Source organism: Hesperophylax consimilis, chromosome 29 (genome assembly GCF_061612785.1).
Source record: "Hesperophylax consimilis isolate HC1 chromosome 29, BYU_Hcon_1.0, whole genome shotgun sequence".
Taxonomy (NCBI): domain Eukaryota; kingdom Metazoa; phylum Arthropoda; class Insecta; order Trichoptera; family Limnephilidae; genus Hesperophylax; species Hesperophylax consimilis.
Window position 1 is genome coordinate 18,644,375 of NC_142864.1, and position 17,486 is coordinate 18,661,860.

The 17,486-nt window shown below is 35.0% G+C and overlaps 1 protein-coding gene across 1 annotated transcript in view; it reads left to right on the forward strand.

Moving 5' to 3' along the window:
- The window catches only part of Cals (calsyntenin 1), an 88,117-nt gene extending 72,130 nt beyond the window's left edge, over positions 1-15,987 (forward strand). The window contains exons 11-20 of the mRNA XM_089649349.1: positions 61-198; positions 824-956; positions 1,519-1,712; positions 2,203-2,384; positions 2,854-2,970; positions 3,107-3,238; positions 3,791-3,944; positions 5,729-5,919; positions 6,781-6,883; positions 8,340-15,987. Of these exons, the coding sequence (XP_089505475.1) occupies positions 61-198; positions 824-956; positions 1,519-1,712; positions 2,203-2,384; positions 2,854-2,970; positions 3,107-3,238; positions 3,791-3,944; positions 5,729-5,919; positions 6,781-6,883; positions 8,340-8,407 (1,412 nt within the window). The 3' untranslated portion in view covers positions 8,408-15,987. The remainder of the gene's footprint in view (positions 1-60; positions 199-823; positions 957-1,518; positions 1,713-2,202; positions 2,385-2,853; positions 2,971-3,106; positions 3,239-3,790; positions 3,945-5,728; positions 5,920-6,780; positions 6,884-8,339) is intronic.
- The last annotated feature ends 1,499 nt before the right edge of the window (positions 15,988-17,486 follow it).

Below are 17,486 nucleotides of genomic sequence, written 5' to 3' on the forward strand. Positions count from 1 at the left end.
TGTATTGAACTTATTCATGTGTTTATCTTCAACTAATCATGCATTTATATACTTCTACAGGATCGGAAGGCAAGATGAAGCACTACATGAAGGGCTCTCTGGCCGGATTAAACGTCCTTCTGAACGCAGTCGAAGGACACCAGCAGCTGAAGTGCCTGGCCCAGTGCAGAGAAGGACTGAGCCTGGCTCCCGACCTATGTTAGTTGCATCATTCTTTTATAACTCTCACTGTTTAGAAGTTAGTTTATGTTCTTCTTTTGGTCGAAACGAGAATGCTTCTGAAGAAAACATCACCAGTTGATGCATGAAACTGACGTCAGAATAAATAGACCTCAATCAAAATTTGCGTACCATATCGACGACCTGGAAGGAACCACGTGACAACCTATTTTGGCACCAGCGGGGGGTTTACACATTGAATAAAATATGTCGTCATTAGTATTTTGACTCCCGGTTGCACACATCGGAACATTTTGCTGAATATCTCCGCAATTATGGTTTCCTTTGCATTCAAACTATGAATAAATATATAAATGGTAAATAGACTAATCAATTTAAGCTTATTCAGTTTAATATGAACGGTTGAACAGTCAACAAGAGATGGCTGTTCGTAAGCAGATTTCATTATCGAAGACTAAAATACTTTTAAACTGTAATCAGAGGTGCCTGCAGACTGTCAGATACATTTATTTGCTAATCACTGAGAGGTAGGCACCCACGACCACCCCACTGCCCCGCTCATGTCAGTTTATATCTGTTATTTCTTTAATCTGTGATTAAAACATTAGCTTACATAGTCTAATCAAATATTGTTTTCTTCCAGACCTCAACTCCGTGGTAGTGGAGGGAGACAGTGTCAAGGATTTGGAGACACTCCTCAGGAAGGTGACCTATACCAATTCAAGACTTTTCCCCACACCTGGTAGGAGGAACGTACACATCGCCACTTCTGTCAGGTAAGAAATATCATCATTTAGCTTATATTTCCTGGTGGCATCCTGAGGGAGTATTTTTGTCAAATCAGGTTGGGGACCCATTGCCTCCAAGCGGTCCTGTTCTGCGCTACTTCAGTGGCCTCCGTCCATAGCAGATCCAGCATCTCGCTCAGCCTCTGGAGTTGTTTCTCCCAAATATGTCTGGAGTGGCTCATTGAACATCTTCCTTCTGGCATTCTTAAATGACCAAGTCACTTCGATTTTGGCTCCTCTGAGAATAGTCTTCTTTGGTTGTTTACTCATTTCTGAGGATTGTGACACCCACCCCAATCTCCCTACTACTTCTACTTCCACTCCTCACGGTCCTGTGCTGCATGAAGAGCTGGGGACACTGTCGCATCCGTGATATTATTCTGTTTCTCCTGCCTTCCATTTTGCCAATCACCATCTGTTTCTCCTCGTGGGAGTTCCCAGTTTGGCGAGCAATGTAGCTTAGGATATGCTGTGGGGGCAGATATTTGGTAGCAGGGTTTATTTTTTATTGTTTTCCGAGTTACCTAATAATTGTATGATGCATTTCCAGTTGTGAGAATGGCTCCACAGTGAAGGTGCGCCCCTCCGAGTCCTACATCATGGTGCTGCAGCCGCAGACTCCCACCATCCTCATCTCCGGCTCCTCCAACACGCCCTGCGACTACGCACAGTTCAGGGCTAGCGTCGGGGTCTTCAGCAACGTCACCGTGCAGGTGCTTAGCTCAGACCACTCCAGGCCCAGAGGTTAGTTGCTCACGTATTCTGTGTATTAAGTGTCCATGTTCTTGGATAATTTCTGTTTTGTCCGTTTCCTTCTTCATCTCCTTCGCCATCTATTTCATTATCTCCTTCTTCGTCTACTTGATCATCTCATTCTCCATCTATTTCTCCATCTATTTCTTAATCTATTTCATCATCTGCTTCTAAATCTACTTCTTCATCTCCTTCTCCAACTACTTCTTCATCTATTTCACCATCTCCTTCTCCATCTACTCCTTCATCTATTTCATCATCTGCCTCTTCATCTATTTCATCATCTCCTTCTCCATCTACTTCATCATCTCCTTCTCCATCTACCTCATCATCTTTGTCTTTAGCTTCCTCTGTCTTGTAATATCGTTGGACCACCAAGTTCCACAACAGTTGAAAGCCTTTACCACAAAGATCACCGCCATCAGAAACATGTTGCGCTTTCCTTACCATTAAATCAAACTAATTAACCATATTTTTTCAGACAAAGCAGCCCAGAAGCTGGACTCCTGCGTTGTGTCTGTCTACCCGGCCCTAAACCCTGACCACGAGGCCCTCAGCATCAAGGATGTGGTGGACCTGCCCCTGACTCATGATATCCGTGCTACAGTGTCCCGTGACGGTGTTATCCTGGGAGGCGCAGACTCCGTGGAGAGCTACCAGGAGGTAAATACTTGTTGCTCAATACCCAAATATCTCCAAACAGTTGATCCCTACAAGTGTGTTTACTAATCTGAATGAAACTGACTGCAATTTATAAAAAAAATTACAAGTAGATAAATGTATACAAGGCATACAAAACGATTTGTACATGAAAATTTATTCAAGACATTTCATATGAGACATTACAAGATGATTTATAATACAATTTATACAAGACACTTATTTATCCAAGACATTTCTTCGAGGCAATTTAGAGAAGACGATACAAGATGATTTATAATACAATTTATACAAGACACTTATTTATTCAAGACAATTTAAAAAAGATGATTTGAACTTCATACAATACAATTTATACAAGACAATTCAACAAGAAAATTTATACAAGAAGATTATTTACAAGAAACATTTCATACAAAACAAGAATTAAATACCGTGTTTTTAATATTGATTTGTTGCCTCCTTGACCCAGGTCCTGCGTCAGATCCAGTACACCAACAAGAAGCCGGCCTACTACCTGAACCGAGTCTTCAAGCTCACCTGCTCCGAGTTGAATGGGAGATTCACTAGCAATGAATATGTTCAGACTGTGAGTACCAATTATTATTTGACATTAGCCAAGTTTTTGGGGTGGCGGATTAGTGCCAGATTTTTTGTATTCTGTTCACGGAACCGTTTCTTTGGCTATTGGTATATTGTGACTAATGATGATATTGTTTCTCCAGCTGACAGTGATCCACCCGCACCTGAAGAACTCGGAGCCGCAGAAGGCCAAGGAGACTCACCTCCACCACAGCGCCGAGATCCACACCGGCATGGCCGACAAGATGGACACCCTCGACAGGATTGCCAGCTCCGTGAGTATACACCTTCACGTATCTATTTATATAAAGAAGAGTTACATTTAGCAGAAGTCGATGACGCCCCTTTGGAAGACATGGCACAATCAAGCGAATCAGATACTTAAGTCGGGCCATGTCAAGAGTAGGAATTATAGAAGAGTATGTATGAATGTGAATGATGCAAGGAGTGTGTGCCAAGACCGAGTTACATTTATTGTAGGTTTTGGGGTATTATGCCTTATTGAACTACCTGGACAGTTTTGGACAGCATTGTCTGTAGATGCGATTCTGTGTAGTTCACGAATTTCAAAACTGTGATAATATTGTTTTGTGCATTATTTTTCATAGTTTTTCGCATTATTTTTGTCACAAAAGAAAAAAACCAAAAAAACTTTGAAGAATCCCAATGTAAGATATTATGATAGATTTATTTCTTCTTTTGACCACCTTCAGAGATTTAAATATGGCAATGCGTAGCAAGGATGACCAAGTGATCTTGTTAGTCAGGTGAATAGCAAAATATGCATATGCAACGAATAAATAAAAGTTTTTTTTCTCATAAAACAGGAGTCGCACCCACATTCGGCCGAGAGCTACGCAAAGTCTGCTAATAAGCACAACCTCCCGCTGCGTCAGTACGCCGCGCACGCGCAGCTCAACGCGCACAGCGTGGAGATGTTGTCGCCGCGCGTCATGGAGACCAACCAGGGAAAGCAGAACAGTAAGCAATTTCAATTTTCAATTTCTTAGAATACATAACAAAGAAAATTGCTAAAAAAGTTGGATTCCTAAAAAGGATCAGAAATAACTTGGATCTAAAGACAACGCGCCTTGTTTACAATTCTATTGTTACTTCGCATTTAAATTATTGTTCTAGTGTTTTATTCTTATGTAACGAAGCCCAAAATAATAAACTCCAGGTTATACAAAATAGGGGGATGAGGATGATTTTAAAATGCAACATTTTTACTAGAGTTAAAATTATGTTACAAAATTTAAATATGATGACAACCAAACAACATATAATATATAATACGTTAACAATGATGTATAAGCTTCAAAATAATATGCTCCCAAATTATCTGCAAAGAAATATTATGTACCATGAAAATGTTCACAATTATCCTACGAGAAGACGCAGAGATTTTAGGCTTCCCAAAACTAAACTTTCATGCACACAAAACAGCGCGTTTTATAAAGGGCTAAAACTTTATAATAACCTACCAAATGTCATAAAGGAAGCCACAAGCCTTAGCACTTTTCGTAGGACATGTGCTTTTTATGTAAAAAATAATTTTTGATTGTTGAACATACTCACCAATATTATTTTAGTCACCTAGATATCTTATATAATATAATTTTGTGTATTTATCTTTTTTTCTTAAAATGTAATTGTTATTTTTTGTATTTTTTATATTTTCCTACTAGATGTATGAAAAAATTTGCATACATCTAAATAAAGATTCAAAAACAAAACAAAATAAGTTCATCATAACAACCAGGCTGAGAGCTATGCAAAGGACACCAACAAATGTTTGATTTGGGTGGCGGGTATGGGTAGTGCAACCCCGGGGATCATTCAATGGGTAACCAAACCTCTGGCGTAGGTTATCCCAAGTGGTTTGCTACGCTTGGTGACTTATGAAGGGTGGTGATGAGAGTGGTGTTGTCCAGTTCTTTGTGATGGATGTGTCTGCGCACCGGCTGCAAGGCAGATAGAGAGAATCAACTTGAGGGAGACCTTTTGCCTCTCCAGCCAAACTCTCTTTCCTTCACTGCAGTGAGGAAGGGTTGATTCATATGTCAATTGTGAACATACTGATCCTCAGATCATTTCTTTCCCAGAACTCCTTTACTCTAAACGACCCTCCGAATATCATCACCAAAATGTGACATGCCATTGTCCTCAGGGTTGCTATTACTTTAGCTTAGTGCGTAGCATTCTCGAGAGTGGATCTCAGGTATGGGGGCCAGAGGACACTGTCTAAGTACTAATGGTCGAGAAAATACAATTTTTTTTTTTACGATACCTCTATATGAGAGAGTTTGGTTTTTACCCATGGCTGTTTCCAACAGCATTTATCTCGGGAATGCTGAGTATCTGCAGCCTTAGTTCCAGACAGGACGTCGCATTATTGTTGATGGCTTACAAGCTTCTGAATGGTTTACTATCAATTCCAGACATTCTGTCAAAAATAGGACTTTATGTCCCGGATAATTTCACGAGAGGCCGCCAACACAGGCTTTTAATTCTTCCCAGGTCCAGAATGCCCCTGGGTAGACTCACTAGGTTAATTAACTCCCTTCCAGCTAACTTGGATATTTTCCATATGTCCTACAACGACTTTAAGTGCGAAATATTGTATTTGTTTTAACTGTATACTTATGTATAAAATTTTCTTCCATAATTTGTTTACCGCTTTTGCAATGTATTGGTTTTTGTACTGTTTTTGCAAATAAATAAATAATATTATGTTTGAACTGACTGTTGTTTCTCTCTTTCAGATCATGTGGCGCTGCTAATCGGAGTGATCGGAGTGGGCTTCCTGCTGCTGGGCGCCGGAGTGGGGCTGGTGAGGATCCGCCGCTCGCGCTGCCCGCCCCCCGGCATGGCTCCCGTGCCTCCCGCCTCCGCCGACCACGAGATGACCTGGGACGATTCGGCCCTCACCATCACTGTGAACCCTATGGAGACTGTGAGTCACCTTCATTTCTACCTACATTCCTACCCAATCCTCATACCTTTCCTTAAAAAACACCATCCCAAAAGACGATATAGGCCTATTTTCTTTACAGCAAATAATAATTTAATTTTAGAGAGTGTACTTTTTTATGCCTGTAAATTAGAAATGTCAAAAATTGTGATGTTATTTTTTATACATATCCACATTTTTACATAAATAACTTTAAGTTGAAATATTTTTTTTTTCAATCATTTGATCCAATACAGAAATAAATTTTAAATTTTTTGAATAATATTAAATTTAGTATCTATGCAGATTTCCAATTTTTGATACAAAATTGCCTCTGAGGTGGGGGCCAATTTAATAGGTTTTCGCAATAACTTGCTTAATTTTTGAAAAATAATGTTTTTTTGTAAATTGTACGGTCTTCCCAGATAATGTGTTTATATATTTACAAAAATAGTATGTAATCTACTATAAGTATATTCCTCAGAATGGCTACTTATATATTTAGCAACGGCGGCTCACAAGAGGTTAATAAGTCTGGGATCAATGGGTTAATGAAATTCACCGAGTTGTCTTTGGGTATTCATAACTTCTGCTTACATTACAGTCTTCTTCTTTCGTATTCAGGCTGTCTCTTGGTGGGGTCCTGTATGAGATGGGCATTTCCCACGATGGTCGTTTGCCATTCATGTTAAGCAGATAGTAAATTAAGTGGGCCTCCAATTATAAACTATGCCGCTATTTAAGGGGCCGAAGGCCAATAGGTCTCCCGGCCAAGGGGAATCGATAAATATCGGGGAACAATACATTATAGTGACAAAATTATTTGCTTTTTATTAATAATGTTTTATGTTCTTTCTCATTTAGAACGAGGAGGAAGGGGGAGAGATAGACAGCTCAGAGGGAGACAGCTGCTCCGACTCGGACTCTGACTGTCAGCACGACTCTTCAGATGACGAAGATCATGACGGTTCGTCTCCTTAATATCATGTTATTTACTGTCCTTAAATCAGCCATAAATTTTTTAATTTCTCGGCCTGTAAGCATTTGATCAATTTCTAGTTTTATTTGATCAAATGTCACAACACAAAGGTCATCAATTACCTCAAAAAGGTTGGAATTTTTCAACCTTTTACATTTGACTGTTTGATCAAATCGACAATCGATTTTGAATTTTTTTTTTACATCTGAGCCGTTCCGGTTAAACGCTGTTTCTCGGCCCATTTCAGATTTTGATAAAATTTTTATTAGGCGTCAAGCTTAACAACATAACAGTAACGCTAGGTAGTTGATTGAATTTTGACTAAAACCTTAAATGGGCTGAAAATCGCAGATTAACGATAAAAGTTCAAATTTAAAAAATTCAGTTACCGTCAATCAAATGTGAAAAAACATAACGTTACACGTCGATTTTTAAAGAAGTCTGTTAACATTCGTAATATTTTGAAATGAAATTCTTTCAATTTAGATTACATCTAAAAGTTTGTAAGAATAAGGCCGTTCTTCCACAGGAATACGCAAGTATCTGATACTGATGTTGTGTATTCACGTCGCAAACATCTTGTTGTGTTAATCGCTATGCAAATCACGAGGCCCGTGTTGCCACCACCACTCGAAACTTGCGATGAGTCATTCATAGATGAGTCGTTCATAAATGAGTCGTTCATAGACGAGCCGGACTATTGAGCTAGCCCTTTTTAATGAGCCGTATTCATATGACTCTCGGTAAACTGTACCACGGCTTAGTTGAAATCTTACTATAGTTTATCAGGAGAAAATGGTATGAGGCGGCATACCGGTACCAACCGGTACCATAGGATCATTCACACGCCTACACTGGGTAGTCGTATCGTGCGAGCGCAGTATTCTATTCTCATATGCTCTGAGCTCACGGCCTCGTCCATTCTTTAAGCCGTACGAAAATATTGAACTGGTACCCATGGCTCTTAATAAAATGATTCATGTCCCATCGCTACTCTAATCGTCAAAACTAGCTTTCATATCCTCATTTACAACTATTGTAGTAGTCATTTTATGTCGACTGCTTAGTTCCTAGCATTGATATAAAGCACACGCATTCTCACAAAATGTCTCAACACAAGTGACTCGTCAATCATTTTGCTAGATCATATTTATAAATCGCTCTGCCATGTTAAAAGTCTCGACGACGAGAGTGGTAACAACTGCGACCGGCTGTTTGTGAGACTGGTGTCACCGACGAGTTTACAAAAGTCGGCAACACGTGCCTGTGTACTAATCTTCCCACAGATGTATGTCTTTAGTCTTCAAGATACTTAAATCGTCGAATATCTGATACTTGCGTATGCGCGCATCCCTGTGGAAAAAGGGTCTAATTATTTAAATCATTCAATGATAAAATATAAAATTTTAATAATAATATATAATATGTTTTGTTTTTTTTTCAGTTATAATAAAGAATCGTAATAAGTACAAGAACGTCAACCAGCTGGAGTGGGACAACTCTACAATGTAGACAGCTAGTTGTAGCGCTCATTTCTTCGTAGCATAGGCGGTCCTAGGGTCCGAAGACAAGTGGGGAGAGGAGGGGCGCTGGACGGAGTTGATTGTTGTGAATGTTGTGTACTTAAAACTAAAAATATATTATATGTAAAAATAATATTTGATGGGGATTTTGGGGGTGTCCTAGTGTCATATTATTGTAAGTATTCTTACTGTTACATTTGGGATTGTAATGTAACGTAACGAGGTTTTAAAACGCCGAATGTAATGTAACATGATTTTTCTAAAGTTAAAAATCTCGTTGGAAGTGCTTTCTGTAATAACGCATGTAGTGTTGCATTGCTTTTCATGATGAAATATGAAGTGTTACATTGCTTTTTGTAATGAAACCTGAGGTGTTACATTGTATTTTGTGATGAAACATGAATTATTACATTGCTTTCTGTAATGAAACACGAACTGTTACATTTTCTGTATTAAAGCGTAGTGTGATGCTCTACTTTCTCTAATAAAACTAGTTACAGCTGTTGTTTCTGCATGGAGTGTTACATTACTGTCTCTAATAAAGGATAAGTGTTACATTGCTTTCTGTATTGCACATGAAGTGTTACAATTCTTTCATAATAATATGACACCGGACCTTTACAGCTCACCCAGGCTTGGTTTTGTCGGGAAATGTGTTTTTTTTCTTCTGATTTACACGCACGTAATTTCATGCAACATTACATAATCATTGTGACATTTCCCGTCGAACACTGCGAAACATTCTCGAACATGGGAGGACGATTGTAGCGTCAAAGATGACGTGAAAAAATTAAGGGAAACTTTATTCTGATAATAATTATATTGTTCTTTAATTTGAATTGTTGATATTATATAATTCTTTAAAATTTGCGTGTGCCATATTATAAAATTTTGTCCATTACGAAGGATTCTTATTTTTGCCGGAATCAAGTTTTATGTGACATTGTTGATTATTATGCATTTTTACTTGTTTCGAATGTAACATTTTTTCATATTGTAATTTTTTTTTTAATGTTACATTTAATTTAAATGTTAATTACAATCTTTTTTAAAATATTTACAAAAAACTTTTGTACAGAAATGTATTCAAAACTACTTATGCTTTTATTATTATATACTTAACACATTCCAGTGTATAATCACCCTGTCGAAATTATAATATGCAGCTTTGGGGGCCCTCATCCGCCAGTGGATGGAAAAGGGCTAATGATGATTATGATAGAAGTATGAAGAAATAAATTTTTATCTATTGATTGTTATAATATCTAAATGTGTGCAATAAAAATAAAAATTTACGCGTTTTTTTTTTCTTTCTTCGTTTTTTACATTTAAAAAATTATGGTTTTCCTTAATTTTTTCACAATGTTTTTTCGCCGTGTGCGTTTAATATTGGTGTTAGAGTGAAACACAAGATTGTCTTATAAACACCGTCACACTTGCACACTAAAAGTAATTAATAAATAATAATATTAATAATGATAAAATAAATATATTATATATTACGCAAGTAAAACCTCTCACCTTAGCAGCTTTTTTTACAATTGAACAACCAACTCTAAATCTCTAGATGACTTGTTGTAATTTTCATTATTGATATGTATAACATTACCTACTTACTTATATTTCTATTTTACATAGTATGTATCTATCTCTAAAAACAAGTTACATAAACATAAATGTATATTTACTTTGCAAATGAATTGATTCACGTATAAAACCCTGAAGAATATCAATAGCTAAAAAAAAAAAAAAAATTACGCTCGTGCGTACATAAAATCACTATGGCACTCAATGGGTTGAAAAATTTTTTTTTGTAATTTTTTTTTTGCATTTTTTAATTTTCTGTACTTAGTATGCAGTAAGTATAAACTATTTTTGTTCATAAATATACTGAAAATGAATAACAACAGAGCTTTTAAATTTAATCCACCCTAAATGTAAAAAAAAAAACAATACTAAATGAAACTTGACACTTGACAATTTAAATTTCATATCAACATTTTATCAAAATGGTGTATAGTTATTGTATGTGTAAGGTTTGGCTAATTTTCTACTAAATGTACTTAAAGCATATTCTGTATGTATACGTTCCACCAACCGCTGTACGGGAATTGTTTAATTTTGCATGATGCCCTTTCCATTAATACCTTAAATATATGTTTGGAGTTATCTCTTGTAAAAGATAACTCTTTGAATTGTAACTTAACCTAACAGAATTTAATCCTTTAGCTGCTATGTCACATATATGAGTGTGACATTTATGCATGTCCGGAATATCGATGTATACATCTGTGCATATACGTAACTTTTATAAAGTTACAGATAAATAATAGCTCGGCGGTTTTGGATAAAGTTTGTCGTTATTTAAATTTTTGTTCGATTTAACTGCGGTTTTTTCTGTGGCGTTACGCAATCTTGCGTAAATCTCCTTCGATGATAAAATAACTGTAAGTATTTTCTGCTATCGTAACTTGACGTAAGAGTTCTCATAATGTATCTCGAAAAAACTTTCTTTAAAATGCTGCGTTACGTCGTAATCAATCGTTACAAATTGCTATTATAAACTCCAATTACGCATATATTTAAAATCAAATTTGCGTGCGCACAAATTAGTTTTGCGCAATGCGATGTTTCTAAAACCTAAAACGCTGTATTAGTGAACACTGTTTGGACGTATCTGTATTTTGAGTTTTATAAGTTATCGCACGGTTTTACGCGCCGATAGGATATGTAAAAAAATAAATCATTTATTATGTAAAAAATATGACATATCTTTATGGAATTATCAATTTTCTGATCGGGAAAACGCGGCGAAAGCTTTTTTGAAACAAAAATGTTCCACATGCAAATTAATAAAAATAATAATAAATATTTTGACAGCTTTTTTTTGAGATTATTTTTGGTAGCTTATTAATTTTTTTTATATCCTATCTGTTTGCGGTAAACTCTACGATATATTGTATATCTTCTAAATATTAAATTAAAAGTTTAAACAAATTGGATGACGTATGCATGAGAACTTAAGTATATAAAAAATGAATGAAGCAATTTTATTAACAAAAAACCACATAATCATCTATGTTTATAATATATAGAAAATGTAACACTATTATGTAATGTCATTCATTGAATAAAGTAAACATAGCAGTAGGTATGTTGTACGTTGATGTATATTTATATAAAATATGTATTACATTTTCTTATAAGTTTATTGGAAAATAAACTATCAAATATCTTTAGTAATGTGAATTTTATTTTGTGATGCAATGATTTTTGATGTTGTATTGAAGTTTTTAATTAATAACTATCTAAATAACTGGGTTACATTGTCGAAGATGGTAAAGTTCAGCCAGTTTTTAAATAAGTTCTCTTAATTTACAAGTAACCTAACTTAAGTTACATATATTTACATGTAACCTAACTTAAGTTACCTGAATTAACAAGTAACCTAACTTAAGTTACATATATTTACAGGTAACCTAACTTAAGTTACATATATTTACAGATAACCTAACTTAAGTTACCTGAATATACAAGTAACCTAACTTAAGTTACATATATTTACAGGTAACCTAACTTAAGTTACCTGAATATACAAGTAACCTAACTTAAGTTACATATATTTACATGTAACCTAACTTAAGTTACCTGAATATACAAGTAACCTAACTTAAGTTACATATATTTACAGGTATCCTAACTTAAGTTACCTGAATTTACAAGTAACCTAACTTAAGTTACATATATTTACAGGTAACCTAACTTAAGTTACATATATTTACATATAACCTAACTTAAGTTACCTGAATATACAAGTAACCTAACTTAAGTTACATATATTTACAGATAACCTAACTTAAGTTACCTGAATTTACAAGTAACCTAACTTAAGTTATATATATATATTTACAGGTAACCTAACTTAAGTTAGGTTAGTTTACAAGTAACCTAACTTAAGTCAACTGATTTTACAACAAGTAGAAAAGCCTTTTCACAGATTGTTTCTCCGTTATCAATGTTGAGATGGTAATATTAACAGAGTGTTCTGTATAACCCCAAAATATATAAACTTTAAATGATTTTTGCGACAAATTATGAACTTTGCCATCTTTGATATTTTACCCTTTGCGATACTGCAACACAAAAAACATTTTAAATTCATGTTACTTTGTTTTCATTCATGTTTTTGTTATTGAATTTTCTAATCAAACCATGTTGATTAAAAATATTATTTTCAAGTGTTGTTGGACTATGTCATTGAAACATACAAGATCAATGTTTTTTATGCAACAAAATAGTGACATATTATAGTAAAGTATTTTTTGAAAGCATGCTGATATCTTTTTTTTTTGATAAACCTGTAATAACATTATTTGTATCAACTTGAATTGAATAAATCAACAATTTGATTTCTGTAATATTTTAACTGTGGTGCTTATGAAAACAGAATATTTATAAAGTATTTAGAAATTCTTTTTATATGTTGGTATTATCCAAGTATTATTTTTATTTATTTATTTTAATCAGTATTTATCTTTGTGTTATTTTTCTTCCTTTTAAAAAATGAATTTTTAATATTTTTATACATTCATTCATTTTAAATTCTGTGCATTTTTTGGTTGCATTTTATGTTGCGTATAGATACGAGAAAAAACGGGCGAGCCGAGCCACGAATTGCGGGAAAGGAACGAAGCAATCACGAGCGGCGTTTCGCATCATTTGCGGTTGCTTCGTTCCTTTCGCGTAAGTCGTGGTTCAGCTCGGCAGGTCAGCTCGCGTGTGATTACACACCCTTAGAAAACCAGTAAACACATTATATACTTCTTTAACACAATATGTTATAATTATGAAACTTATTACATTTTAAACATAATTTTAATGTTAACATAAACAAATATACCCATAATTATTATTATTATTATTAATAATATTTGTTTTATGTAATTTAGAACTGGTTAAATGGCAACTTTACGTTTTGAGATTAGTTTTTTCAAATGTTTAAATAAATAAGTAATGAACTATTGTTTTAAATTAAATTTAATGAATTTTATCTGTTGAAGTTAAACCGTTTCACAAAATGTCTAGAACAAGTTAGTTTTGTTACAATAGGCTGATTAAAATGTGTTTATAGTGAAATCTCACTAGTCTGGCATCACTTGAAACTTGATGGTGCAGTATGTATTACTGAAAAATAAAAAAATATTAATATTAACTATTTTTGTCTTAACCCTCAGGAGTCCTCTTGACCATTGTATTTCTCAAAGATGCCGCGAGAAAGTCGGACAATTTGTGTGTGTTTCCGCTTCACAATAAATCCCAAATAAATGCGTTATTTCTGAATGTGTCCAAAAACTAAAATATGGTTTTAAAAGGTGATGAATTACGTTTTCAAATTTTAATATCAGAAATAAACATATAATTTTTTAAATATTAAAAAATGGCTCAATTTATGTTTGTCGTCAAAAACTGAATTAAAATTACTTATAATGAAAAAAAAAACACATTTTATTACACCAAATTATTATAAACATTATTGCCTGCCAATTTTTATGTCAATTTATATAAAAAATTTACAAAGTTTCATAATATTTTCTCTAATTGTGATCGGAAACTTTTCATTCGTAGAGTCATACATGTTAATTCTTTTATGGTTAACTTTTAGATTTGAATATAAAGCATTGTATTTTCTCTTTTTAACATCGTTTTTACCATGACGGTAAAGCAGACAACGATTTCTATGAGACTTACGAACTGTTGCCAAAAGCGAACAAATCATTTGAGGGGTTAATTTAAAAAGGTAATATGTATTTCCTGCAATATTTTCTATTGAATCCCAAAATTAATATTATCATTTAGATAGTGCCAGATTATTGAGTTTCTACTGTAAATAATATGCAATTGAAATAAAACCTTCAAATAATTTAGTTAAGTACCAACTTATTATTATTACTTGTGTTAAAATGTTGCCATAATTTTTATTAATTAAAAAAAAAAATTATAAATTTATTGAAATTTTGCATTAAAATAATCGGCCATTTTTTTTTATAAAATAAGTTTTTAAAAATAAATTTAAGTTTTCTCGTTGATCTGAATTTAAAATGTTTTCACAGAAATAAACACTTCCACAAAATATTAAAAAAAAAAAGATATAATATTTTATTTACTTGCATTTAACTCGTCATTTAAAAAAAAAACATTCTTTTGAAGAAAGGCATTTATTTTTTCCACTAATGTTAAAATAAAATAATTTTACGCTTGCGCTGCTAACTCGTCACGCTTTGCTCGGAATATGTAAATGTAAAAAAGTATATTTTCTCTACATTATCCTGTCCTACAGTTGTAAAAAAGGGAAAATAAAATTTAACTGCTCTATAAATGCCGATTTGGCACCAATACTTTCTAGAAAAAAAATATCTACACATATTGTATGTTTATAAATATACTTAGGTAAGTAGTTTTTTAAGTTTAAGAACCCTGTCCATGTAAGATAAGTATATATATATTATATTATTCTAGAAGTGATAATATTATGAAAGCGAAAACAACAACAAAAATTGAGTTAATAATATTGCACTTACTCGTGGTAGACATGAAACGATTGGTTTATTGACCTCTTCCTACCACGGACCACCGTCAAGCACCGCCATTTTGCTCTCGTCGATAAAAAATCATTTTCGTCTTTGTTGACATTTTTGACTTTGTTGACATTTTTGACTTTGTTGACATTTTTGACTTTGTTGACAATTTCGTCTTTGTTGACAATTTTGTCTTTGTTGACAATTTTGTCTTTGTTGACATTTTTGTCTTTGTTGACAATTTTGTCTTTGTTGACAATTTTGTCTTAGTTGACATTTTTGTCTTTGTTGACAATTTTGTCTTTGTTGACATTTTTATTTTTGTTGACAATTTTGCCCTTATTTTGACTTTAAAAATAATTTTTCAATTTGCGTCTTCAATACTTTTCTTTTTTGTTGTTTCTGATAAATGGTGGCACTAAAGGATGAAATGTAAAACTAACAAACAATAAAATCGCTTTTCATGTATCAGAAAAACAACTTGTACGTATAAATTAATCATCATTTGAACAAACTCTTTCCATTTCATATACAATTAAAATACACATATAATCATTTTACAAAAAAAAAACAACTTATATTTAGGTGGTCTAATTTTTGGATGGCTTAATCAAATTATCTGATTTGTTTATATAATTGCGAAGATTGTTTGAAATGATTGACGAATAATAAGTTTAAAAACTATCACGCGCACACAAGTCACGTTTTCCGTATGATTTTGGATATTTTATAATAATAATTATTATTGTATTTGTCGGTTTTTAGAGCAGATGTAAGTATGATTTATGTATCGCATCGTCTATGGTAGAAGGCGGCCAGCTATTGCGCCATGCGTGGCTAGCGGAGTTGCCGCTGCCACGCGCGTACGCCCGCGTGACGGCTGTTTCGTCCGCGCGATACTCGGTGTATTTAAAGGAATAATAATTGTACAAGGACAGACCACTCTGGTTGTATGTTAATTTGGATGCTTGTAATTAAATTAATAATTTTAAAATGTTTTATTTATTTATTTTTATCCTACATTGTACCATTGTTTTAATCCCTAGAAGTATTATAGTATCTGGCCAATTATTACTATTCGGCCTCAAGCTGTAGAGTCCAAAAGTAAAAAAAATATCAGACAACAATTGACTGAATCAAAAATGTTTTTATTTTATCTTAACACACTTTATATGGACGAAAACAAGGGTCCCATTCGAGAAAATGGATTTTGTTATGAACAGCTATATCTTTCAAAATAATACATACAGTCGAACATGGATATAACGCAGCTGTAGGCAGTCTGATGGATCCTAAGCGCAAGCCAAATACTAAGTTTGGCGAACGCGCTTTCGGAGCATCTGGGCCGAAGGCTTGAAATAAACTCCCTCCGGAACTAAGATCCATAACAAGTCCAACAGAATTCAGGTCTAAACTATAAACTTACCTTTTTAAGCTGTCATACCCTTAAATTAAATATACCATTCCTTAGAGAAACTCCAGTTAAATCCAATTGGGACGGACCTGGTGTACCTTAGAAGTGGGCAGGGGAATGGGTTGGGAAGAGTTAGGTTGGAAGGACCTGGCATACCTAAGAAGTGGGGAGGGGAATGAGTTGGGAAGAGTTAGGTTGGAAGGACCTGGCGTACCTAAGAAATGGGGAGGGGAATGAGATGGGAAGAGTTAGGGTTGAAAGGACCTGGCGTACCTAAGAAGTGGGGAGGGGAATGAGATGGGAAGATTTAGGTTGGAAGGACCTCGCGTACCTAAGAAGTGGGGAGGGGAATGAGATGGGAAGAGTTAGGTTGGAAGGACCTCGCGTACCTAAGAAGTGGGGAGGGGAATGAGATGGGAAGAGTTAGGTTGGAAGGACCTCGCGTACCTAAGAAGTGGGGAGGGGAATGAGATGGGAAGAGTTAGGGTTGAAAGGACCTGGCGTACCTAAGAAGTGGGCAAGGTAAGGAAATGGCAAGAGTTAGGTTGGAAAGACCTCGCGTACCTAAGAAGTGGGGAGGGGAATGAGATGGGAAGAGTTAGGGTTGAAAGGACCTGGCGTACCTAAGAAGTGGGCAAGGTAAGGAAATGGCAAGAGTTAGGTTGGAAAGACCTCGCGTACCTAAGAAGTGGGGAGGGGAATGAGATGGGAAGAGTTAGGGTTGAAAGGACCTCGCGTACCTAAGAAGTGGGCAGGGGAAGGAGATGGCAAGAGTTAGATTGGAAGGACCTGGGGTACCTAAGAATTGGGGAGGGGAATGAGATGGGAAGAGTTAGGTTGGAAGGACCTCGCGTACCTAAGAAGTGGGGAGGGGAATGAGATGGGAAGAGTTAGGTTGGAAGGACCTCGCGTACCTAAGAAGTGGGGAGGGGAATGAGATGGGAAGAGTTAGGGTTGAAAGGACCTGGCGTACCTAAGAAGTGGGCAAGGTAAGGAAATGGCAAGAGTTAGGTTGGAAAGACCTCGCGTACCTAAGAAGTGGGGAGGGGAATGAGATGGGAAGTGTTAGGGTTTAAAGG